At 38.5% G+C, this 23,475-nt stretch overlaps 1 protein-coding gene and 1 non-coding gene across 8 annotated transcripts in view; both read left to right on the forward strand.

Moving 5' to 3' along the window:
• Slc25a13 (solute carrier family 25 member 13) overlaps positions 1-23,475 on the forward strand; it is a 423,604-nt gene that overhangs the window by 378,999 nt on the left and 21,130 nt on the right. For all 7 annotated transcript variants that reach the window (XM_087204454.1, XM_087204455.1, XM_004862720.4 and 4 more), the window contains one exon: positions 18,215-18,355. In XM_087204454.1, the coding sequence (XP_087060580.1) occupies positions 18,215-18,355 (141 nt within the window). The remainder of the gene's footprint in view (positions 1-18,214; positions 18,356-23,475) is intronic.
• LOC147829660 (U6 spliceosomal RNA) lies at positions 22,158-22,260 on the forward strand. Its single transcript, XR_015448816.1, has one exon. It is a non-coding gene; the product is annotated as a U6 spliceosomal RNA (small nuclear RNA).

The raw sequence follows: 23,475 nt of genomic DNA on the forward strand, positions 1-23,475 counted from the left end.
CAGGTGACCATGCCTGAGGTGGTAAATGTTTCTAATCTTATTGCCTGCTACAGTATGCCTGTTCAATGCGTCATTGCTTGTGGTTGCTTCTGCAAAAGAAGTCATTTGTGGCAGAAGTATTTGGCATTTGAAAATTTTTCGTTAACTGTTCTAAAGTTAATTAGTACCTATAGTACATTCCTTGCTCTTGGCACCCTCTTCTGGGTCAGGCACTAGAATTTATAGCTTCAAGTCAGCAGCCGTAGTTCTCTGCTTTGCTTTTCCTTAAAGCTGGCTGCAACCTGTAAGCTTCCAGTGCTTCTGGGTGAAGGATGCTGGGAAATAGCTGGCTGAGCATGCATTACATTGTCAAAATGTGTAGACTGATTGCTATTGGACGTGGACAAACAACCTGCATCTTGTTTTGTAGCTTGGCAAAACATTGTGTTTCATTTTATCTCCTGTACCAGTTTGTTCATGTGAATGTAAATACTTTAAGTAAATTAAACTCATACAAAGGCTGGTGCTATTCAAAGATAAGGTTGGTTAAATAGGCTTTGATCACTCAGGTAATACAACATTGGTTTATTCTCTGTGTCACCTTATGTATCTTTTGTAAGAAGAGGAGGTCACATTTTTCTGTTTTATAATTGGCTTGTTTGGGGTAGGAAATCTAATTCAGGAAATAAGGTTTTTTTACTTGAAAATCATTGAGTTTAAAGTTTGGCAAACACTTGAGAATATTAAATGCTTGTGTGGAAAGCAGTTACTGTCCAGTTCAACATTGAACGGTTCCTTGATCTTAGCAGAGGCCGAGAAGTCTTGGCTTGTGGTAACTCTTAAGAGATGTATGGAATTTGGCTACTACCTGACTCTCTGTTTGATCACTGACCTGTCAGAGATGGCTAGGTTCTATAACTTTAGGAGCATGCAGGATGGAAAAAGGGAGGCATTAATCTCCTCAATAAAAAGGGTACAGAGTAATAATCTCAGAATGGCAGGCATTGCAGAAACTGCTCTTCCCCATTAAAAAGTGTTCACTTCAGACAACTCTAGTTTTCCTTACGAGTAACTGGATTTTCTGATTTTGAAATAGATGTTTCCATGGGCTAGAGCATATCCAGCCCAGTCCTCAAGGCTGTTGCTGGAAACCCAAGAGAACAGGGTGTTTCAGGTCAGATGCGGGTAGGTTTCATTTTTTGGTTGTCCTTAGATTTTAAACCTTCTATAAAGGCATGATTATAGATCTCTTTAAGAATTCAAAATATAAAATTAATTTTGTGATTTTTGGCAATCATCATGGCGTGGTGCCTGAAAGTGTCTTTTCTTTTAACAAAAGCTTTTTGCCTGCACATGGATCTCGGTGCCAAGGAGATCAGTTGTGGCATGTATTGTACCACCTGTAGGTGGTCTTGTTTTGGCGGGTGTGGTTGCCCAATTCAAACACAGCACAGGTTGGCATCAGAAGTGGCGCCTAGTTATTGTAAAGAGGAGTAGCCCTTTTTCAAAGCTGATCTAAACACAGGCTTAAAGTTGGAGCCACTTGGGCTTTATAGCTACTTAAAATATCTGTGAAATGAGGTTTGCCACCCTTCATCTCCAAGGTGGGGAGACAGTGGTCCTCAGCATTTTAGGTCTGCTGTCCCCATCCCCCATCACTGCTTTAAGATGTCAGAGTAAGCAGTTTTGTAGGAAGCAAACAACCCAGGTGTCTTAGATCTCCCAGTAGGATGGATGACTCCATCTTTATTCTGTGTGTGTGTGTACATGCATGGGTGTATGCTAAGGTGTGAGTACGTATGTGTTAAAGTAGCAGCAGCACTTCTCTTTGCAGGCTTTGTTAAAGTTCTTTTCTAATTCCACCCAGTGTGCACTTTAGAAAAATGTGGGTTCCAACTGCCTGGTCACTCCAGTTGGGAATACAAAGGGCTTTGTGAGGTTGTGTCACATGAGCAGTTCCTGCCTTAGGTCAGCCAAGCATTGCTAGGTGTTGACTTTAAGTCCCTAGGGAGTTCTCCTTGCTCCATTATTACTAGGAGTTAGTACACATGGATGGTTTGCACTTGTGACCAAAGCAGTTCTTTTCTGTGAACAAGGCTTTTTCTGTTCTATAATCTGTTTTCTACCAAAACAGGAAATAATGCAGGGAGATCTTCATCTCCATAACCTCATAGCTTCGTAGTGCTTAGTCAAACAGTATGTTTTATTATACTTTAGAAAAATGAAAGTGAGAGTGCATTTGGAAAATAGCAATTATTGACAGTTAAAAGGAATAAGATGTGTTCTATTCCTTGTTTTTGATAATCATATCTATAACTGAAGAGATTAAAAAATACTCTTGTTTCATTGACACATAGAAAAGGGTGAGTCTGGCTTTATTTTTAAATTCATTTTTCATATTGAGATTAGGTTTAGTTTAGAGTCCTGCCAAAAATATGACTTGAGTTTTCTGAGCATTTTTATAGATTCAAACTCAATAGTAGTGATATATTCAGCACAATTCAAGACTAAACTAGATGTTGAAACTAGGGGTTACAAACTCATAGTCTGACAGAATTATTGGTGGTTTGCATTTTCTCTCTACAGCTGATTTTCTGCATTCTAAATTATACCAGTAGTTACAGGAGTTTCTGTCAAACACCTAGACCCTCAGGCTTTCCTGCATTAAAAAAAATATAGATAGGTAGGTAGATAGATAGATAGATAGATAGATAGATAGATAGATAGATATCCATTCTTCTGTTTCCTTGCATCCTCTCCCTTCTTGGGTCAAAAGCTCAGCCGCTGTAAGGGGATGTGATTGAGGATCTGTGTTGGTGAGTGGAGGTATTCAGGACATGTGGCAGAGGAGAGCAGTCCTGTGCTGGCTACCTCTTCTCAATGAGGTTCCCAAAGGCTTTAAAAACTAGAATACTGTTTATATGTTGTTACTGCTTTGTTGCCAATACCTAAAAAAAAAAAAAAAGAACATGTGTAATGCCATACTGTATGTCTAGTGGAACAGAGGGTTAAAATCCTGAGGAGTCTTGAATGTTTAGCTTGTCATCCCTTTATCTTAAAGAGGACCAGGTAAGGAAAGACAAGTGGTGCCATGACTGGTTTTAAGGAAGAAATGTAATGTGATGATTAATTTGTTTGGTATGAAAATCTAATATTTATCAGAAAACATATGTCAACAAAGTATGAGCTTCTGTCTTAAAAATCATATATTTAGTAAAAATCATTTACATGCCAGTAGAAAAATAATAGTGTTTCATAATAATTTTTGCAAAAGCAAATGAACATGCTCTTGAGCTACTTGAGTCCATAGTATTTTTCATGATGCACACATGTTTATGTATATGTGAATATATCTGTTATTTATGAGTTTAGGGTGGGAGAAATCATTGATATGTGCATTCACTAGTTCTGAAAGGGACTGACAAGGATATCACCACTGAGAAACATGGAACAGAAAATAATCTTAATTTCTTCCCCTGGCAAATTCATAGGACCCTGATACTCTCACCTACCTGTATTTTCACTATTATGGTGATTCCCTTATGCATATTTTTATACCTGTTTGTACAACCATGTGTCAGATGTCCCTCTTAGGGTATGTTTTTTATTGGTTTTTATATATTTTATATTATTTATAGTATTATTATTCAGTTATGGTTAATGTTTATTTTTAAAATTTTAAAAATAAAGATACAGTCACAAATGTACCTATTACCCAGCTTATAATGGCAAACTTGGTAAATGCAGCTGGAATCCCTGGTGTACTTTTCACATTTGCTTTTCCCACCTTCATCCCCAAGAGATAACCCTATCCTGAAATTTCTACTTTGCATTTCATATGAGTGTATCCCTAGGCAATGTAACTTTGCTTTTGAAAGCTTCAGTCAAACAGTGCAGTAGGAACAACTTCTGATTCCCACACGAAACCTTTGCATTATTTCCCATCAGTGCCACTCTTATACTTTGCTTGTCAGAAAAGAATAGCAAATGGAAGTATTACTTGGAAATGTTCTAATGCAGCATATACTGCGTGTGTCTGTTACAGATGATGTGGATTTGTAAGCTTGTTATATAGGTATACTTAATGTTTGGAGCAGTGCCTTTATTGAACTGAGCTTTTGGTAACTTGAGGTTTCTGTCCTACTCTACAATCCTTTCTTCAGTCTTATAACTGAAACTCGTACCTAATACTAAGTAAATTGAAAGTTTTTAAACCTTCCTTGCTTCACTCTTCCTAGCTGCCCTGTCAGTCCTACTTCCCTTCTTGTCTCTTTCTTACCCTCTCCCTGTGCACACCTCTTAACCACCTTCAAGAACTCTGTAGAATTATGTATTTATCATGATTTCTGTTTCTTTTCTGTCTCACTCATTCCAAAGGACAAGGTTCACCAGGACAAAACTTTTTATTCATCGATGTGTCCCAAAGACCTCGGTAATAGGTATAACAGCAAAGAGTCTTCCCACCACTGAGGATTCAGTAGTACCCTCCTTGCCCTATGCCTTGTGATGGCTTCAGAGCCAGCCTCTTGTCTGCACTGGGCTCTGGTGCTGATTGTTCATGGTTACATGGTCAGAAACTCACTAAAGTAGTAATAATAAATGAAGGTTTACTTTGCGGGTGTCATGAAATGAAACTGAAGGCTTTTGAGAATTGATGCAGCTTGGGTCACTAGCTCCTCTCTGTTCTCTCCACTTGGCTCTCTTGGTCTCTTTCATAGTGGTTTTGTATCTCCCCATGCATCTTTTTACTCTGATGGTCCCATTTCCCACCTCTTCCTGGTGTTGAATTGCTAGCCACTGGCCTCTGTAGAATGACCTTTTCTCATCTCCTGGCCTGGCCCCAGCTCATCAGATTAAGTTGCTAAGATGTGTTTTATTTTTTCATTTAATTATCAAAAGAGGAAGTTGGATAGGCAAACTTTCTTTTGAGTGAAAGGCCAACAGGAGCTTTGAGTTGTAACCTCACCCATACACAAAGGGCTATGCTTAACAATTCCATTTGTTTCCACCATCTTCTTCAAACCCTTCCTGTATTGTTTTGTTTTTAGCTCTGAATTCGCTAAGTTTGCCCGGAATAATAGTGTGAGTACTTCTATCATAAAATATACCCAAAGCCATATTCCTTATGATTGAGCTTGAAATTCCTTGAGATTTCAGACCCAATCATATCAAAGTAGGAAGAAAATTCCCTCATGTAATGAACACATGGGCTCTGGCAGTCAGAGCTGGTGAGAGATTGCCTGAAGTGGATTTAAGTCCTACTTCTGTGATCTCTCTCTTTCCAGGGTTTCCTGTGGAGACGTAGCCTCACAGTGTAATTTTCTTAAGGCAGAATTTTTATTTCACTGTACAAGTCTCTGCACATATTGTACTTATAAAATGTAGGATGATGTGAGGCTCAGTCAGTAAGTTGAATTTCTGTGAAGTCATTCTGTGTGACATGCCAAGTAACCAAGATGATGCTCTAGAAATAATTTATTTTTAATGCTCTTACATCTTTATAATCTATTTATAGTGTAATGAAAATACTTGTTTACATTATTTTACATTTTTACTATTATTATTATTCAGAGTATTCCTGGTAAGAAATGTTTTGTATATCCTTCCTTCACCAAGATGTAAGACCATATTACAAATTTTCTTAATTCATATTTATGCTCTGCTCACCAATTCCTGTTGCCTTGATGCCTTAGCGATTATATCAGGTATTGTGTATAACCTGCTGTCTCATATAGTCATTGACTCACCGAGAAAAGATCTGACTTTATAGCTGTGGGCTAATAACTAACAGCATTCCTGGGAAGGACCTGGAGTAAAATACTGATGGCACTGAGACATAAATGCTAGGAGATGGCCCATATCTCAGTGTTATGGTTCTGTTCTGCCCTATTACCATGTGTGACATACCTATTGAATGAATAAATGTTTGACCAGAAGGTATTTTTGGTAATGAAGGCAGTTGCAGAATTGGAAAGGAAGGGTGGTCACTTCATAACCCATTGCTGTTCTTTTAGAGACAAGTGAGTAGTGAAGAGGCATTTACTTCAGGGAAGCAAGGTAAAGGAGTTGGTGGACTTTAAGGAACAGCAGGAACCATGCCCACATAGCCACATATCCAGGGTAGTTCAAAAGAAAGTATTCCGTGAGTACTCAGAAGTAGAACCAACTTTTAAATAGTCCTTATTTATTTTATTTGACTTCATTTCTAAAAATGGTAAATAAACAAACTCCAAATATATTTCAAAGCTTAAGAACACTGAAGAAAATACTGTAACATGGGACATTTGGTATAGTTTATTTATTGTGGCTTATGTTTTAGGTAGAAAAGATTTTATTTAATGGTTAACATGTGAAATTATCATGTCAAAACCATGAAGGAATCATAAAAAAAGAGAGGCTTAAAAAAGCCAATGAATAGCAAAAAAATGTTAACCATGGCAATATCCAAATTTGGAGATTTCTGAGAAGCTGAGGAGGCAGGTCTGCTGCAGTTCACCCTGAAAGCTTCTGGGGGTGGGGACTGGGGCCTTGGCTGGGAAGAGTCTGCTGCCTGCCTGCATCAGTGAGAAGCTCCTTCTCTAGGTGACTTCTACTTGGACTGAGAGTAAAAACTGAAGAAATGTCTGATGGTACTAAGGGTTTATGGAGGCTATAGATTAGATATTTGTTTCCTCCCAATTATCCATGTATTGAAACTTAATACCCAATGTGGTGGTATTGGGAGGTGGGGCAGTGGACCGAAGTGATTTCTGTCAGGAAGGCAAAGCCTCTCTTAATTGGCGTTAGTACCCTTATAAAGGGGGCATATAGGGAAAGAGTAATGGGAGTTGCCAGAGACCCTTGCAATGGTCCTGGCCTCCTGCAAGCCAGTACGTCTGCAAGATGGGAAAGTGGGAATTAAAAGAAACAGAGACAGAGACTTGAGAGAAACTGAGTCTTGGGCTGATCTAAGCTGCTCTGGGCAGCAAAGACAAAGGACTCCCAGGACATCCAGTGTTTATTCATTACAAGTGTGGGAAGGGGAGAAACTGGGCAGGCCTTGGGACACCTGCTGATAACAAGTATCAAGCAGGCAGCACTGTAGAGTGAGGGCACAAGCATATCTTTGCTGAAGAGAACAAACAGTTAATTCAGAGGGAAAGAATTTAGAGTCTGTTGACCTTGACTGGGAGTGAACTCAGCCAAGCTTTGCTGCTTCCAATGTAACACAACCAAATTATGGAGGGACAAGAAGATTGTGCCACTGTAGCCTGTTAATACTGGACAAAGGTGTCTGCTACAGGGGCCCCACAGACTCCCTCATCCCTTCTGCCATGTAAAGACACACTGGGAAAATGGGCTATGAACCAGGAAGAGGGCCCTTACCACATCCCAGCCAGGCTTGCACCCTGACGTCAGACTTCCACCCTCTAGAACAGTGAGAAATGAAATTTGTGAAGCTTATAAGCTGCCCGGTCTGTGGAATTTTGTTATAGCTGCCCAAACAAAGGCAGTTTGGGATAGATAGCCTGCCTGGCTAAGGGCTGCCAGTAGAGGATCAGAAGTACCATCTTAGTAGGGAAAAGTCCACCTCTTGTGGTAGACACTGAGCCAGCCATATTCCTCTTTTTGGTTTTCCTTCCTTTCCCTTCTTTGGTAAAGTGACAGAGTCCAGTGGTACCTTGATTGCCGAACTTAATTTGCTTTACGATTTTGGGGAAGATTGTGTTTGTGTTTGTGTGGAGAAGAGGCTATGGTTGTGTTTGTCAACTGATGTCAAGTTCACAAACGGAAGCAAAATTTTGCTGAATGCTTTTGTTTGCAAACAATTCAGTTTGGAACAAAAGCATTTGTGAACCAAGGTGTTACTCTGACTCAGTGCACTTCAAACATTAGACCATCGTTCTGGCTTTCTAATAAATAGGGGAAGGGTTTGTTACGATTTGAAAATTTGGAAAAGATTAGGTTACAGATTTGGTGCAGTTAGGTACTTTAGACATCGAAGGTCTGTAAAGCATTAAATGATTCTGGTGGTAGTAGTCAAAATAGACACATAAAACAGGCAGACCCCCAAATGTTAACATATTTGACAGGTCTCTAACTTAAATGCTTTTTAATGTCTGTCAAATAGATTCCTCTTTGGTTTCTTGGTCAGGCTTCTACAGGTCTATTAAAACCTTATGAAGCTGAAAATATGAAGCTTAATATTTATAAAATGTATAAACAGAATGACCTTTTTTCTGCCTTGCCATGTGGTTGAGAAATTAAGACTAGGGCATTTCAGTTTGATATTTGTCTCAGAAACAATTACATTTTAAGAATCTAATTTATTCTCTTTTTTAAAGTTGTTAAAATTTAGTTACAGGTTTTTTAAGAGCTTTATTTATATGCCAGATCAAAGGAGAGAAGTCTTATTTGGTTTTATGTTTAGAGATGTGCATTTAGTTGTACTGTCTCACTCAGTTTATCAGTTTGCTGAGGCTGCCACAACAGATACCACACATCAGTGGCTTAAACAACAGGAATTTATTTTCTTACAGTTCTGGAGATACAAAGTGCAGAATTGAGGTGCTGACAAGTTTAGTTTCCCTGAGGCCTCGCGTTTTTGCTTTCCGGTAGGTGATTGCTGTTTCCCTATGTTCTCCCACGGTCACTTTCTAGGCCCTAGGTTGTCTATATCTTGATTTCCTCTTTTTATAAAGACTCCAGTCATACAGGATTAGGACATACCCATATGATCCATTCTACCTTAGTTACCTCTTTAAAGGCCCTATCTCAAAACACAGTCTCATGCTGAAGTACTTTGGAATTAAGACTTCAAGGTACAAGATTTGGAGGGATACAGTTCAGCCCATCATAAGTAGGGTTTAAGGAAAGGTCCTTTTCTCATCTTGGAGTGAGGACTTTTGTTCCTAATGGTGGGAGGAGGGCATTTCTGGTGAGGACATTGGGACTGATGCTTTCCTTTCAGAACCAGGTCACGTGAATGTCCTTGATTTCATGTCACTTCATGTTTGCCAGCTTTTCAGGAAGGTTGTTGAACACCTGTTTTAAAGTACTTGTGCACAGCCATCAGCTGCTAGTGGGCAGTGCATGTTAAATTAATCCACCCACTGCTGCGTGCTGAATGTTTTGTACTTGTGATACTTATATACAGTAATAATGCTTCTGCTACTTACCAGTTACTTTCCTGTCTCCATTTAACATTGAGTTAGTAAGAGAGTAAATGATAAGTATGTTGAAGCTTAGATTTCTTCAGAAATCTTTATTTTCTAATTTATTAAAATATTAAATACTGTCATCACATATATACATTTTAATGTAGCATAAATTATTAGGCATTTACTAGTGTAGACCTTATTTGTGGTTATAATTTTGTTTGTATCCAAATAACCAAAATAATACATTTGAGTTTTAGTAAAAAAAAGTCATATAACTCCATATTAATCTATTTTTGATACATGTAAGCACATATTTTAGAATGTCAGTGTGGAATTAGATATTCTTAGCACACGTCGTTTGTGAAAAGCACTTTAAATCTGAGTACATTCAATTGAGCATAATTAAAATATCAAGATACATAGTCTTCATATACATTTTGCCACTTAATTTTTTAAGTAGCTGTAAGTATCTACCATGTGAATTCCAATTAAAGGAAGGTGATTAAATTGTGGTGATATTTAATCCTTTTAGTTTAAAACATAGCATAAATTATGCCATGTTAAAAAATGTACTGCCATATTTTTTATGGACAACACACTAAGAATGCCTTGTTTTGTATTCAAGACTGTTAATATTCTCTGAATATTCTCAAGACTGTTGACTAGCACAGTTGTGGGAGGCTCATAAGCAAATATGCCTTTTCATCTTAACAGTTCTTTTGACTTGACTCCCCAGATGCCAAGAAAGAATGTTCAGGAATATTGCTTCATTAGTAAAGAAGCAATGGAGTGAGGCTTCTCTGGTTCATATGGGTGAAAGGAAATGGATTGTGGAGAAGTAGGAACTGCTGCTTCTGAACCAATCTTTTAAAGTCATGTATTGAGGCTGCTGATATTTCCTGTAGTTATGGTCATGTGAGCAGACAGCCTTGGCACATCTGTTGGACCTAAAGAATATTGTTGATTTAGTGAGAGTCATTGTTCTTAGAGTACTTAGAGTACATGGGGCACTGTATTAGGATTCTGGGTTATATTGCCTTTCTAAATATTTTATTTCCTGAAATTTTGTTTTTAAAAAAGAACTAGCTGTACCACTTCCCACCATAGAGTTCCCTATGCAGTCCGAAATGTCAACAGTGAAGTAAATCTCTGTGTAACACAGCAAGAGAAATTTGGGTTGCAAAGTTGTGAGGAAGACGGAAAGAAGTCAAGCTTTACAAAAGCATCTAGGCATTGACCAAAAGGAATTGTGATTGAAGGCACATTTCAAGTTGTTTTTGCAGACTATCTAGTCCATTTCAGAGGGCATATTAGAAGAAAAAAACTGTAATTTTACTTTGAGCCATGACAACCATGTCATGTGAAAAATCAGAGCATTTGGAAATAATGGTGCTTTGTGCGGATAGAAGCTTGGAGCTTGGACTTCATGCTGACATAGTTGTAGTTTCTACAGTCTCTTTTCCCTTTCCGGTTGCTCTTAGCCCTCCTAGATACAACATGAATTTATCAAGACCATGGGCCTCTGGTAGGAATCATACCAGCTGAAACTATAGTATGGAACTTTGGTTTGTATTGGTAGAGAAGTGAGATATCCATTGATTCTATCTTGAGCCATTGTGCTTTATTTAGGTAAAATATGTACCAGTATAATCATTTTGCAGGCTCATTTGAAGAAAATTGAAATTGTTAGTAGTTGTACTTCTCTGAGTTTAAAGTATACCTCAAGGATTCAGATTGGCATGATTGGGGATCTTACCATCCACCAGTCTGGCTTCCTTGTGATTTATTGACTAATTCACACAGAAAAGTTGGATGCATCTGGTGAAAATCAGCTGTAATGTACCTAGAGAACCATCTTTCCTCTGTATTTCTTGAGGCACTTTAGTGTCTCTGAATTGTTTATCTCCTACACAGAGGCTTGCAAAATCATGGAAACTCTAGTCCCCATAATCCTATTAGCCAAAGATGCAGCCAGATACTGTGTTCAAACAAGAAAGCAAAACTGAAAATGAATCATTTTAATGCTTACTTTCTTTGACAGTAAACAAATCAGCATACAGCTTCCAAGCTGTGGTTTATAATCAGGCCAGTCTGGGTTCAAATTCTGTCTCTGTAATCGAGAGAATTCTGTGCTTCCATTTCTTTGTCTCCAGGAAAGCCAGGAGTAACATTGTGTTCTCATGATTGAGTGGATGAAGGAGAATGTTTGTGAAGAGTTTATAGCATGTTGTCTGCTACACTGAAAGTATTCAACAAATGTTTGGCTCTGGCCTCTTCAGAAGGAGGGAAGGAGAAAAAGAAAAGGTTTGCAGGGTCATAGTTAGAGTTAAGACCTTATCTGGACCCTGAGATCACCTGTGTACAAGAGAGAGACTTTGAAGGCTGTGTAGAGAAGCCTGGGCCTTCAGTTGACCAGCTTGAGTTACAGCCAGCCCTCATGAACGAGTTGAGATCCTAAGTCAAGGGTCCACTGGACTCAGTAGTATTCAAATCTTTGTTTCTTTTTTTTTTTTAAAGCTTTTCTTCATTTGGGTCCTTCATTTCATGTTATTTCTTACTTTACTAATAGTACTTGTTGTAGAGAAAGTTAATGTGTAACATTTTTTTTTTTAATATACTAGTTCTGTCTTTTTCTGCAGGTGTTTTTGAAGTCAGGTGCTCTCGTCTTAAAAATTTCACACAAAAAATTGCCGTACTAAGGCTAGTATTCAGTACAAGTACAGAGGACAAAGATGTTCTTGTTTAGTAGCTAGTAATAGCCTGAGTAAGAATCCATGTGGCACTGAACTTAACTCTCCTTCATCCAGAGTCAAATGTACATGCAGTGTGTTTTTAATAGGTTACCCAGTCTGGCACTGCTTATGCTTTTGGGTTGCCTGGGGCCAGGTGCACATATGTAGCCTTGACCTGGCTTTAAATACATGGCTGCCTGCTGTGTCTTCCTCTGTGTGGGTTCAGTTGAGGAACAGAACTCATGTGTGGTCACACATAGACTCACCCTTAGATATCATTAGTTACTTCATGTCCGTGTCACAGATCAGAGTAATTTCATCTTAACTTCTTGTGCGGAGCTAGAATGGTACTTTACCACTGATTCCAAGGGGGTCTTTTGTCTTGGCCTTATGTATCAGAACTTCAGTCATGTCTCCTTGTGCCATATCCTATTCCATTTGATTCTGTTTCTCTGTCTCTCTGAAGTACAAATAGTAAAGGTGACTACCAATTGTCAGTTTCTTCCCTAACAAAATTATCTCGCAACTCTGTGTGTGTCATGAAATCAAGGGCTTCATATTTTATCTTTCACTACTCCTTCTCCACTGGGGACTTGTGCTATTTTGCTTAAGCAAAGAATAATTATCCCTCTCTCAGTTTTGTCTCTTTACTCCCTTCCCCATGGATCTGTTTTTTCCTTAGTTACCCTAAATAAATTTTCATTGTCCCTGGTTTGGTCTCATAAACAACTATAATTTTCTTACTTGCCTTTCCTCTCAAAGTGTAGGCCACACAGGTCTCTAATTCCTCAGCATCTGCATTCCCATTTCCACTACTTATACTTGACTTTGCTGCCAGGGTCAGTGTGCCTTGTTGGCTATTTCACCTTCTTTTTTCTGCAAGCCTTGACTTGAATGCCCCAACTACCATAACACTAGAGTAAGGCAAAAGTTTCCTGTGGCTTCTTAGGTCTCTTACCACTCATAGCTTCTTCCTTTCATCTCATGTAAGTTCCTGCCTTCTGTTTTATGTGAATTATACCCTCATCTACATGGCAACTATCTCTTTCACACTTCTAAGTGTCTCATATTTCTCTTTATAACCATTGTGCTAGTTAAACAGATGCAGAAGCGTGGATCCTTTCTTTGACCTTCTCCCTTGTTCTGCAACCAGACCTTGTTGGCCTCTATTGCATCTGTTACCCACCAGCCCACCCCACCTCACTACAGATGTAATTGCTCTAATTGTGGTCTTTTATTTCTCAACTAGTCTGCTAGTTGCTAGTCAATTGTTATCTGTGCATTGGGGGCCTTTCCTAATAAGCCCTTTCTCCTCTGATGCCCTGGTAGCTTCCTGAGGCATAGGTACTGGTCCAACTACTCCACAGTACTAGATTCTGTTCACTAGTTCTCTTCCCAGGGTAAGCTCAGGGCCACATGCCTAGTATGCAGCCCTGATTATCAGGCTGGTGTACCGGACCTTCCCTGAATGGCCCAGCAGTCTGATTCTCCTTGCTTTCAGTCTTCTTGCCATCTACAGTGAAGGGCTCTGTTCCTTCATGCTGCTTGCTAAGAAATGTAGCTCAGGCTCTGGTCTCCAGCAACTCTAGCTTAGAATCCAAGCCTATTCTTCCTACCTGTGTGACCTCAAGCAAGTTAAATCATCTCTTTTACTCCTCTCAGTTCATTCATTTATAGAATCAGGATTATATTATTACCTACCTTATGATATTATAAAGACTAAACAGACAAACACATTTATAAACACTTAGCACAATTTCTGGTACCTAAACCCTTAGTAAATCTGAGCAGATGATGAAGTAGATCTCATAATTGTCATCCTTATTAAAGTGGCAGTTGATGAACATAGTGCCAGCTCTGTTACTCATACAAGCATAACATGCTCTTGTCACTGTGTTGTTGTGCATCCTCCACCTGGACTACCTAAACCCTACATCCACTTCAGTTGCCAGCCAGCATACTGTCGTCCTATGTGCTTTACTACTTCTCAGAGTATTCCAGCCAAGAGAATCCTTGCCTGCCTTTGAACTGCCATACCAATTTGTCTGGCCCTTAACTCTTATCATATGTGATAATTATCTTCCCTCACATGCCAGTTCCAGTATTTGTGAGTCATGTAGGTACGGAACTCCATCAAAAATCTTTTCCTCTGCTTGCTCTTGATATAGCCCTGCTCAAACTGCTATATTGGTTTTCTGAAGCTCCCAGAATGAAATACCACAGACAAGGTGGCTTAAACAACAGAAATTTGTTTTGTTGCCTTTATGAAGGCTGGAAGTCCAAGATCAAGGTGTTGACAGGACTGTTTTCTTGAGGTCTCTCTCCTTGCCTTGAAGACAGCTGTCTTCTCCCTGTTTCTCCAGCTTCACATGGTCTTATCTGCACTCATATGCATATATTTAAATTCCTGTACTTGTAAGAATAAGTGAGAGGATTAAGGCACACCTTAAAAACCTAATTCCCTTAATGAAGACCTCATGTGCAAATGCATATAGAATATACTGAAGCCCTAGGGGTTAAGATGTCTTAGGGGATAGTCATAGTAAACTGTGATTTATGGTGGCACACAATTCAGCCCATAAAAATTGCTTTAATCTTTCCCTGCTTCATTTTTCTCTCACGTGAAATCGGGAAAGACACTTTTTTCATGGACTGAAGATACATGTGTACAAAGCAACACCCTTGTAACCAATAGTGGATGTTTGATGAATATCAATTACCTTGGCCCTTCAAGTTTGTAGAAACAGGAACGATTTTGCAGTCATCCTGTCTCCTTGTAGTTCCCAGGACAAATTTTGAACATGATTGCTTATAAATATTTGGTAAACGAATATGTGAATGAAGAGATTAGTCTGTAATAGGTATATGTGTTTGTTTCTCAGATGTAGTAACAAAAACTAGCAGGAAACGTAGAGAAGTCAGGGTCCCCACTGTAAGTACAATATGCCACACTGGGTTTAGCGTGGAAAATCTCGCTGTCTTACTTGCCACAGCTCCAAAATGTCATAGGGAAATGATTTGTGACAAAATTGCACACACAAAAAGGCTAGTATCTTCACACTGCCAGAGATCTCAAGTGATGAAGGACACAAAGACATTGTACCCAATAGGTGTTCATGTTCGCTGTCTGCCAATTCAGCTGTCTTTGATCTTTGCAGAGGAGGAGCATGGCTAAGGTACTGTGAATGAATAATAGACCAGGATTTGGAAGAGCAGCAGGCAGTGTGCTGCTCAGCGATCCGGCCACGGTGATGATACCTGGACACTGTGCATCTGATGATAAACATCTTCTCTCGGTGCCTTAGAGTTTCGCATTTCCTTCCAACTTGACTCCAAAGGCCCCATTTCATCTTTGACACCTTTAAGTGTGCCACTTTGAGTCTGTAGGTTCTTTTTTCTGAGTCCACCAGAAGCTGTGGGTACATCATTGTTTTTTCCTGGCATCACTGCACTTTTTCTTTCTGATGCATGTTTCCCGCAGCTCTCTGCAGTGGATTTGCCTCTTACATCATCCTGCGGGATGAGAACTCATTTTGCTGTAGTATAGAATTTGTGTATTTCTGTTGGCTTAAAGTTGAGGAGTTAAGTTCATATTTTTATCATACATATTTTAAACAACTTCTATGAATGTTAGTAAAGATATAAAAATTGTATCCTTTAATAATGGCACTAGTTGCTTAGGAGATCAGAGGTAAAATACAAAAGTTACTCTCCGAAATACTGTGCAAGACCAGGATTAGAAATCACAGTTTTAAGGAGCCTAATAATTTTGATTCTCAAAATTGACAGGGATCCTAGAGAGAGTATAGTAAAGGGATTTTTAACACCCTCACACATAATGATTATATAGAAAAAAAAATTTTTAAGACCAGCACAGAAGTTCTTACTTAGTTGTCTGGAGCAAGGTGCAGCAGTCACTACTTTTAAAAGCTCTCCAAGTGATCATGACTTGCAGCCAGGGAGAACGGGCACCTCGGGAAAAAGAGAAAAAACCCAGCCTCGTGGGACAGTTGCTCTGTCATGAGCTCTGTACTGGCTTCTAGACATTTGTCATCTCTGCTCTTCATGGTAAGTGAGATACTTTGACAGACAGAGGAACTGTGGCTGGATCTTCATGTGGGGTTCTCAGTTACCTCACTGCCCACTGTTGGCATTACATGGATGAGGACACACTCATTCTGCTTCTCCAAGATCCGTGTTCTCTGATTGCTTTTCATTTTACCCCTGGTAGAGGTAATTTTACTTCTGGAGTTTTGAGAAATCAACCCTCAGACTAATTCCATACCAATAAGCCTTTCTCAACATTTCTGTCTCCATTAAACAGTTTTCTTTTTCTTTTTTTATAAATGAAACAGTTTTCTTATATGAAATGTTTGTTCATCTTTGTAAGTCTCTAAATACAGATTTCATTCATATGGAGAGATTTCTGGTCCAGAAGCACAAAGAGAATTCTTACTGTACACTTAGCATGGTTGCCATTCCCTCCATATCACATAGGAAATGGTAGCTGTACACTCAGGCAGGGCTCTGTTCTTCCCATATGCATCCTGGTGGTAACATAGTATGAGCAAAGCTTACTTGTTCCGAGTGGTGGAATGGGGAACAAGATGTCTTTATGTGGACCATAATGACACACCAGGCTTCAGGTATATCCTGTCACTCTCTGCTTCCTACTTCTTGAGGCCCTTTCTTTGGCCTTTTGATGAATCCAGTCCAGGTTGTTCTTGCCGAGCTGATGGGAAAACCATGGGAGAAGCAGACAAGGAGAGGAAGCCAGAGGCTAACAAGCATAGGAGAAAACTATTGCCATGTGAATATGGAGAGAGGGAAAACCCTTGTCCTTGTTTAAAAACAAGTATGTCCTGCTTAATCCATCAAATTGATAAAAATGGTAAAATAATTTCATTTAGTGACTGAACATTTTTCTTTGATTTTTTGGTTAACATTTGTGTATATTGCATAAGTTATGTGCAGTTATTTATTGTTCTTTACAGAAGTAACTCATGATCTATATAGAAAAATTAAAAGTATTGCCAAAATAACTATTTGTAGTCTTTCTACCTCCAAACCACCACACTGCAGGATGTCTTGTGTGGTGGTAGGTATGTTGGGAGAAGAACATATATCATTTTAAACATGGGAGAATTTCTGCTTAACAATACATGTAGAACATTTTTCTACAATATTTTCATCAGCTGCATAGCATCTCAATGCATGGATGTACTCAAATTCATTTAATTCATCTTTACCACTGGATATTTATGTTGTTTCTAATTCTTAGCATCAACTGTCATAAACAGTACTTCAAAGACCATCGTTGTGGCAAGTTTTAATTAATACTGACCATTTTGTGAAGTTACATACATTAGGAACTGGGAGTAGAGAACCTTCTAAGAGGTAGTTTTATATGGTGTTGACCCATAGTTTACCTGTTACCACGATAGCATCTCCTAAGCTGTGAAACATAACCACCATTGTCTGTGGTCTTGCTTCACTACATAATGCATACTCTGAATTGTGCCGCATATTAATCAGTATTTGGATCATACAAAAATTTAGTATATTTGTGACAAGGAATAGCAGGTTGAAGTACGCTAAAAAAGAATATAATTGCTTATGATAAATATAGGCTTAGCTTCAAAATAGCTAGCTTAAAATTTCCTGTGCAGTGCACTTTAAAGATTTCACTGATGATCTTGGAGGTGTGGCACACAGCCATTGCTGGAATGAAATAACACACAGTGTTCAAAGTCTGGGCCGTAATTGATTTAATGCATATTTTTACTTCTTTGAAATGCCATTTATCTTATGTGAAAAGAATAATTCTATAGACAGGTAATATATAAGTAAAATTTTAAGAATAATTCCATGGTATTTCATAATCCACCAGATTGTTTTAGGTTTTTCTTTTCCATCTAAGTTTATATGTTCTCTGCAATTGTTCTACATTCAAGAACCTTTGCAAACTTGTCCCCTCATTTCTGGAGGGTCTTTATTTGGCTACTCATTGCTTTGTATTTTATTATTGCATTTGTGGCTTTGGCTTTGAGCCCTGGGGGGCCAGCCGGTGCTTGTGCTTCAAGGAATTTTTGTCATTTTAGCATGAGGACACTAGTGAGGCCAACACAAGTCTTCCTCTGGCCTGTGGCCTCTTTCAACCTCTTCGTGAAAGAGATAGGGCCTCTTTACATGAGGCTTCCTAGATATTAACTATATTTTGATTCAGACTTGTAATTGCCAACTGCTTTAATCCATAGGAAAAAGACAGGCAGCCTCTTGAGAATAGAGTATTCTGAGTTATGTTGAGAATAATTCCTAACCATTTCCCAGCTTTGATCCCAAACCTTTTCTTTTTCTCTTCAGGCTGGAGGCTCACAGGTGATTTTTACAAATCCTTTAGAAATTGTCAAGATCCGTTTGCAGGTGGCTGGAGAAATCACCACTGGTCCTCGGGTCAGTGCTCTGTCTGTTGTACGAGACCTGGGGTTCTTTGGCATCTATAAGGTAACTCTGCTTTCAACCATTTATTTCCTTGCTTTCTCATTTCATAAATTAGTTAACTGTTCATTGCATGAAAGAAAACATACTGGTGGAACCCTTAGGGCATCTTCATGCAAGTTAGGAGGTACCCCTAATGCTGTCTACCAAAAAGCTGCCCCTAAAGTTATACAGACACAGGATGAACATGTGAATGGCACCACCTAAAATTGTTTGAGATAACTTTTTACAACATTGGCTGGAGCTTTTTTGAGATTTGTTACTGGTGCAGCAACCTAATTCTCAGTGCTGTCCCACATGAGGGACAGATGCAGGCAGGGATCCCTGTCACCATGTTTTAGGAGATAGGTTGACCTCAGTTTAAGGAGAAGCCCACACCAGCTGAAGAACTTAGAGTATTATCTGATCCTGTACATTTTGGCCTTGTCCATGTTTTCTATTTCTGTGCCTCATCTTGATTATTATAGTCTTAACTCTTTTTCATTTGGAAAATGGTTTTTAAAAATGATTGCAAAATGAAACTTTCAGAGTTCTTGAAAGTTGCTATTCACACTTACCTACTTTAAAGTTCTAATGGAATATACTAAGATCATCTGCAGATATATGTCCGGCCTTAAGGCATTATCAAACAAAAGGTCTTAAAGATTCTTTAAAAATGTTCTAAACTTACTTGAATAAGCAGACCTTTAAGAATCTGAGGAAAATCCAATCTCTATTTAATAGTTTTATTTATTTAAACAGAAATAAATGCAGTTACTTAAAATTAATATTACTGTATTTCTGCACACAGCCAGGTGGTTTCATTGCAAGAGAATCAAATGTTTTATTCAAATTACTCATATGAATTTTAAACCAGGACTTGGTCAGTATCCACTTTCTGGATCATGTGTTAACATGATTTTGCAGAAGGCATTGTCTTCCTTTTTACCCCAAAATGTGCAAGATGAAACACTTTTGATCATCATGTACAATATTGTTCCTGAGAATTTTATTCCTTGCACACATAGCATTGAGACAGTAGATTACTCTTTTCTTATTCCCAATTCATCTTGTGTGATTATAACTGACTCCCATAATGTACAGTAACTTGCCATACAGCTTTTTAGAGAACCTTTAAATGACTGGTCTTGATATTCAGCACAGAATTTGTGAGATCCTACTCCAGAAATTCTTGGTTTAGTTTTTTTATTTTTTTTTCTAGCCTAAGTTCTACAGATGACTTCAGTAAGTATCTAGAATTAATAATAACTGAGGTTGTTTGAAATTTGGCCTCCCCAAATGGCACTTTTCAAGGTCAAGGGACTGGAAGAGTACCCCATAATCTGAGCCTTTGTAAGGATCAAACATAATCTTCTTTAATAGGGTTGATGTTAGGGAAAATTTTTCTTTCTTTATTAAAAAAAATTGCCTTATTTACTTAGACATATGTAGTATTTAGGACTAAACATGCTGATTTTTAAAAACGTGTACATAAGATGCTCAATCTGTGATTGTGCAGTGAACACTGTTCTACAGCCATTTTGTTTACCAATTTATCACCCAGCTGTAAGGAATAAACAGTATTGTCATGAAGCATAACGTAGATCATTTTGAAGGGAAGTCGTCTTCTTTTCTAAATTTTTAGGCTCTTGCAGTCTATAACACGATGTAGCAGCTTGTCATTTTGACAGGATTCCAAGCAGTCTTTCAACAGACTGGTAAAAAGCACTTGGGTACTATGGCAATAACTGTTATCGAAATGTCTAGGTGGATAGAGTGGTAAAAACTTGTTTACTGATACAGAAACAGACTGTTAAACTACCTGCAGATGATACAAGACCATGACTTACTTAGTGCTTTTCATCTTCACATTATTTCATAATTTTAATCCTCTAACACTCCTTGGAAGTCATTGGTATCCTGATTTTGTAGTTGGGTGAGCAGAGGCTGCCAACCATGGAATTTGAGCTGAAATTGAGGCTCAGAAGTTGCTTGTTTCCACTTTTGTGCTAAAATTGCTTTCCTGAAATGAGCAGGATTGCTCGAGTTTGAGCAAGAGCTTTCTGCTATATAAAGTTAGTTTAATTACTAGCCTAGTGGCTTAATCTAGTTCAGAGGCATTCCACAGGGCTTGGCACTGCCCTACATCATGGTGTTTTTGGTATATTGGTAGCTACCAATTGAAGTCACTAGTGTTTTGAGCTGGAGACGTGGTTTCATTGTAAGAAAGTGACTTAGCACTCGCTCCCTTTTGTTGGCTACCCTTACCCGCTGAAGTGGCGGGGCCTGTGAGTCTTCATTTGCCAGAGTACACCTCTCTGTGGTGTGGATGCCTCTCCGTAGGCTGGCTGAAAGCACCACCCTATGTGATTAGTCTTGATTGTCCTGTGAACCTGATTTCCAAGCCCACCACATCTTAGCCTACCCCACCAAACCCTTCCAAGGTCTGAAATTATTCTAACAGGTTAGGGAGTATCACAGCTTTAGCATTGCTGTGTAGTTGCATGTGTTTTTATTTCAGGATGACACTTTTTAGTAATAAAGCCTTTCTCTTTAGTCTGCAAATGACCACGAGGGATCTAAAACTTTTCAACGTGGTATGTGTCCTCTGATGGGTCTTTTAAAAGAGAAGCACTATGGTGGTTTTAGTTGGGACAGGTAATCTTCCTTCTCCCTGGGTTGCTTTTGTTTCCTGCTATTAAGATTACAATGCTGAACGCCGGACGGGTGAGTGGTCAGCTCTGTCTGTGTGTTTAGGCCTGCTGAGCCTAACCTTCCCTAAATTGGACTTAATCGAGCTTTCTGTTTTTCTCCTGAATTGACTTGCAAAATATGTGACCATTCTTTGACTTTCTGGTAAATGGCAATTAGAATGCTTGCTTTAGAAATACATTTGCAACTAAGAAAATAAAGTGTATATGGTAAACATTCCTAAAGTTAGAATAGATTAGAGCAGATTTAGTGAACTATGTAAGTAAAATTCTTTTCCCCATGGTAACATTTAGAGAGGAGAGATAGTTGTAGTGCACAGGAGATATATGATTGAAGTAAAAGAGGAATAATTAATTGCTTTGAAAGAGTTATTTGAATATAATCTATAGCATATTTTACTTTTCTTAAGAATATATGAGGATGGGTCTGGAGGTGTAGTTCAGTGGTAAAACACTTGCCTAGTATGTACAAAGCCCTGAATTTAATGCTCAGCACCACAAAATTTTTTTTTAATATATGAAATATATATGAGAATATAATTCTCTTTCCCTAGGTAACTTTTATTGTATAATCCCCTGGAGCATAAATTAAGTCAAATATATTTTGCGGTAGAGAACAAAGTTGTGTACATCAGATTTTGAACATTAACTCTTCCATAGAAGCCATCAGTCAGCTTATAAAACTTGTCATTTAATATTAAATGGCAGCACAGCTAATAGAGTTCAAAAGATGCTTCTTTGGGAAACAGTGAAAGGGTTCATGTCTCTTTGAATAAAAAAAAAAGGTCACTTAAGCAATGACAGCTAGGGTTCATCAAGTATTGTTGAATGCAGTTTTCAAATTCTGTAATCACAAATTAAACATTGGCTTTTACTGGAAGCTTGCTTAGGAATATGAGCTCTGTCTACTCTATTTTATCAGAGGCATTCAGTTTGTCCCACTGCATCTAACAGCATAATGCAAATATGTTTTTCATCGATATACATAAATGGATGTCTGTGTTCATGCATTGTGTATGTGCAAATGAACCATTGGAGCTATTGTCCATCATTGTGAAAACAAGTAATGATGAATCAATACATTCTTGTTTATTCTGCTAGTTATCTCAGAGAGTTTTGATTTTTTCTTTTTAATTTTAAAAGTACAAGTCGATGAAACAGAGATTAGCATGGCCCCTGTGCAAGGATGACACACAAATTGGTGAAGCGTTCCATATTAAAAATTAAAAAATGCCAGTTGGTGTTTCAAAAATCAAATAATTCAGAAAGATATATGAAAGTAAAATTTTTTCTCATCTCCCCATTCTTTTCAAAGAATAGCCACTGTTTTAAGTTTTTATATACCCTTAAAAAGAATTTTTTTTTTTTGATACCAGGGCTCGAACTCAGGACCTTGCACTTTTGAGGTAGGAGTGATGCCACTGAGCTAAATCCCCAGCCCAAAAAGAATTCTTTTTTTTTTTTTTTTGGTACCAGGGATCGAACTTGGGACCTTGTGCTTTAGAGCTAGGCAGCGAAACCACTCAGCTAAATCCCCGGCCCCAAAAATAATTCTTTCTACTTATATCAGCATTTATCCATCTTTTCTTCCTCTCTCTCTCTGTACATTCCAAATTGTACCATTATCAGTATAGCATGTGTGTGTGTGTGTGTTTTTTAACACAGAGTATTTTATATACAATATGCCTTAAAACTCTTCCCTCATTTTTTAAAAGACCTGTATACAATTTTAAAGATATTTTTAAAAATTTGTTTGTTTTGGGCTTTTTTGCTGTACTCGGATAAAGCATTTTGCTACTCATGAGTATCTGTTGTTTTCTAGAACTCCCTGGGCTGTTCTAGCTAGTTAGGAGGTGGCTGTGAACAATAAGATGCCACTTGTTCTTTGGTGTATAGGAAAAGTCAACCATCAAGAAAACAAATATGTGACATTGTGTCCTGGTAAGGACCTTGAAAGCAGGGTAAGGGCTGGAGGAGGGCCAAAGCAGGACCGGGTACATTTTGCTAGGTTGTTCAGGGAAGGCTTCTGAAGTAAGGTGTATAAAGAGAAACCAGAGGAAATGAGAATCTAATGAATCCTACAGAAGCCATTCCTGGGTGAAAAACTTTCCAGCAGCTTTCTCTTGCTGTTAGAATAGAATAACTGCTAGCCTGGTGGCCCTTGTTTTCCTCTCCACACTCTATTTTTTATCACCATCCTATCTGGTGGCTGCCTTTCCTTTCTTTGGATCCTCCAAGCTCATCTGCTCTTGCTGGACAGCTCTTCCCCTCAGATCTCCGTTCAACCAACTCCTAAGAAGCCAGCTATGCCATTTGCTATCAGAGACCTCATGCCAGTTCTCTGGAGGATCTATCACCATCTGATGATTTTCTTTGTACCACTGTGTCTCCCTTATCTCATGTGTACTTGTTAGCAGGAGCCTGTCTCCTTTGAGG

Source organism: Heterocephalus glaber, unplaced genomic scaffold, assembly GCF_053883595.1.
Source record: "Heterocephalus glaber isolate CG9 unplaced genomic scaffold, H.glaber_assembly_v1.0 deba00000546, whole genome shotgun sequence".
In the NCBI taxonomy this organism is placed as follows: Eukaryota; Metazoa; Chordata; class Mammalia; order Rodentia; family Bathyergidae; genus Heterocephalus; species Heterocephalus glaber.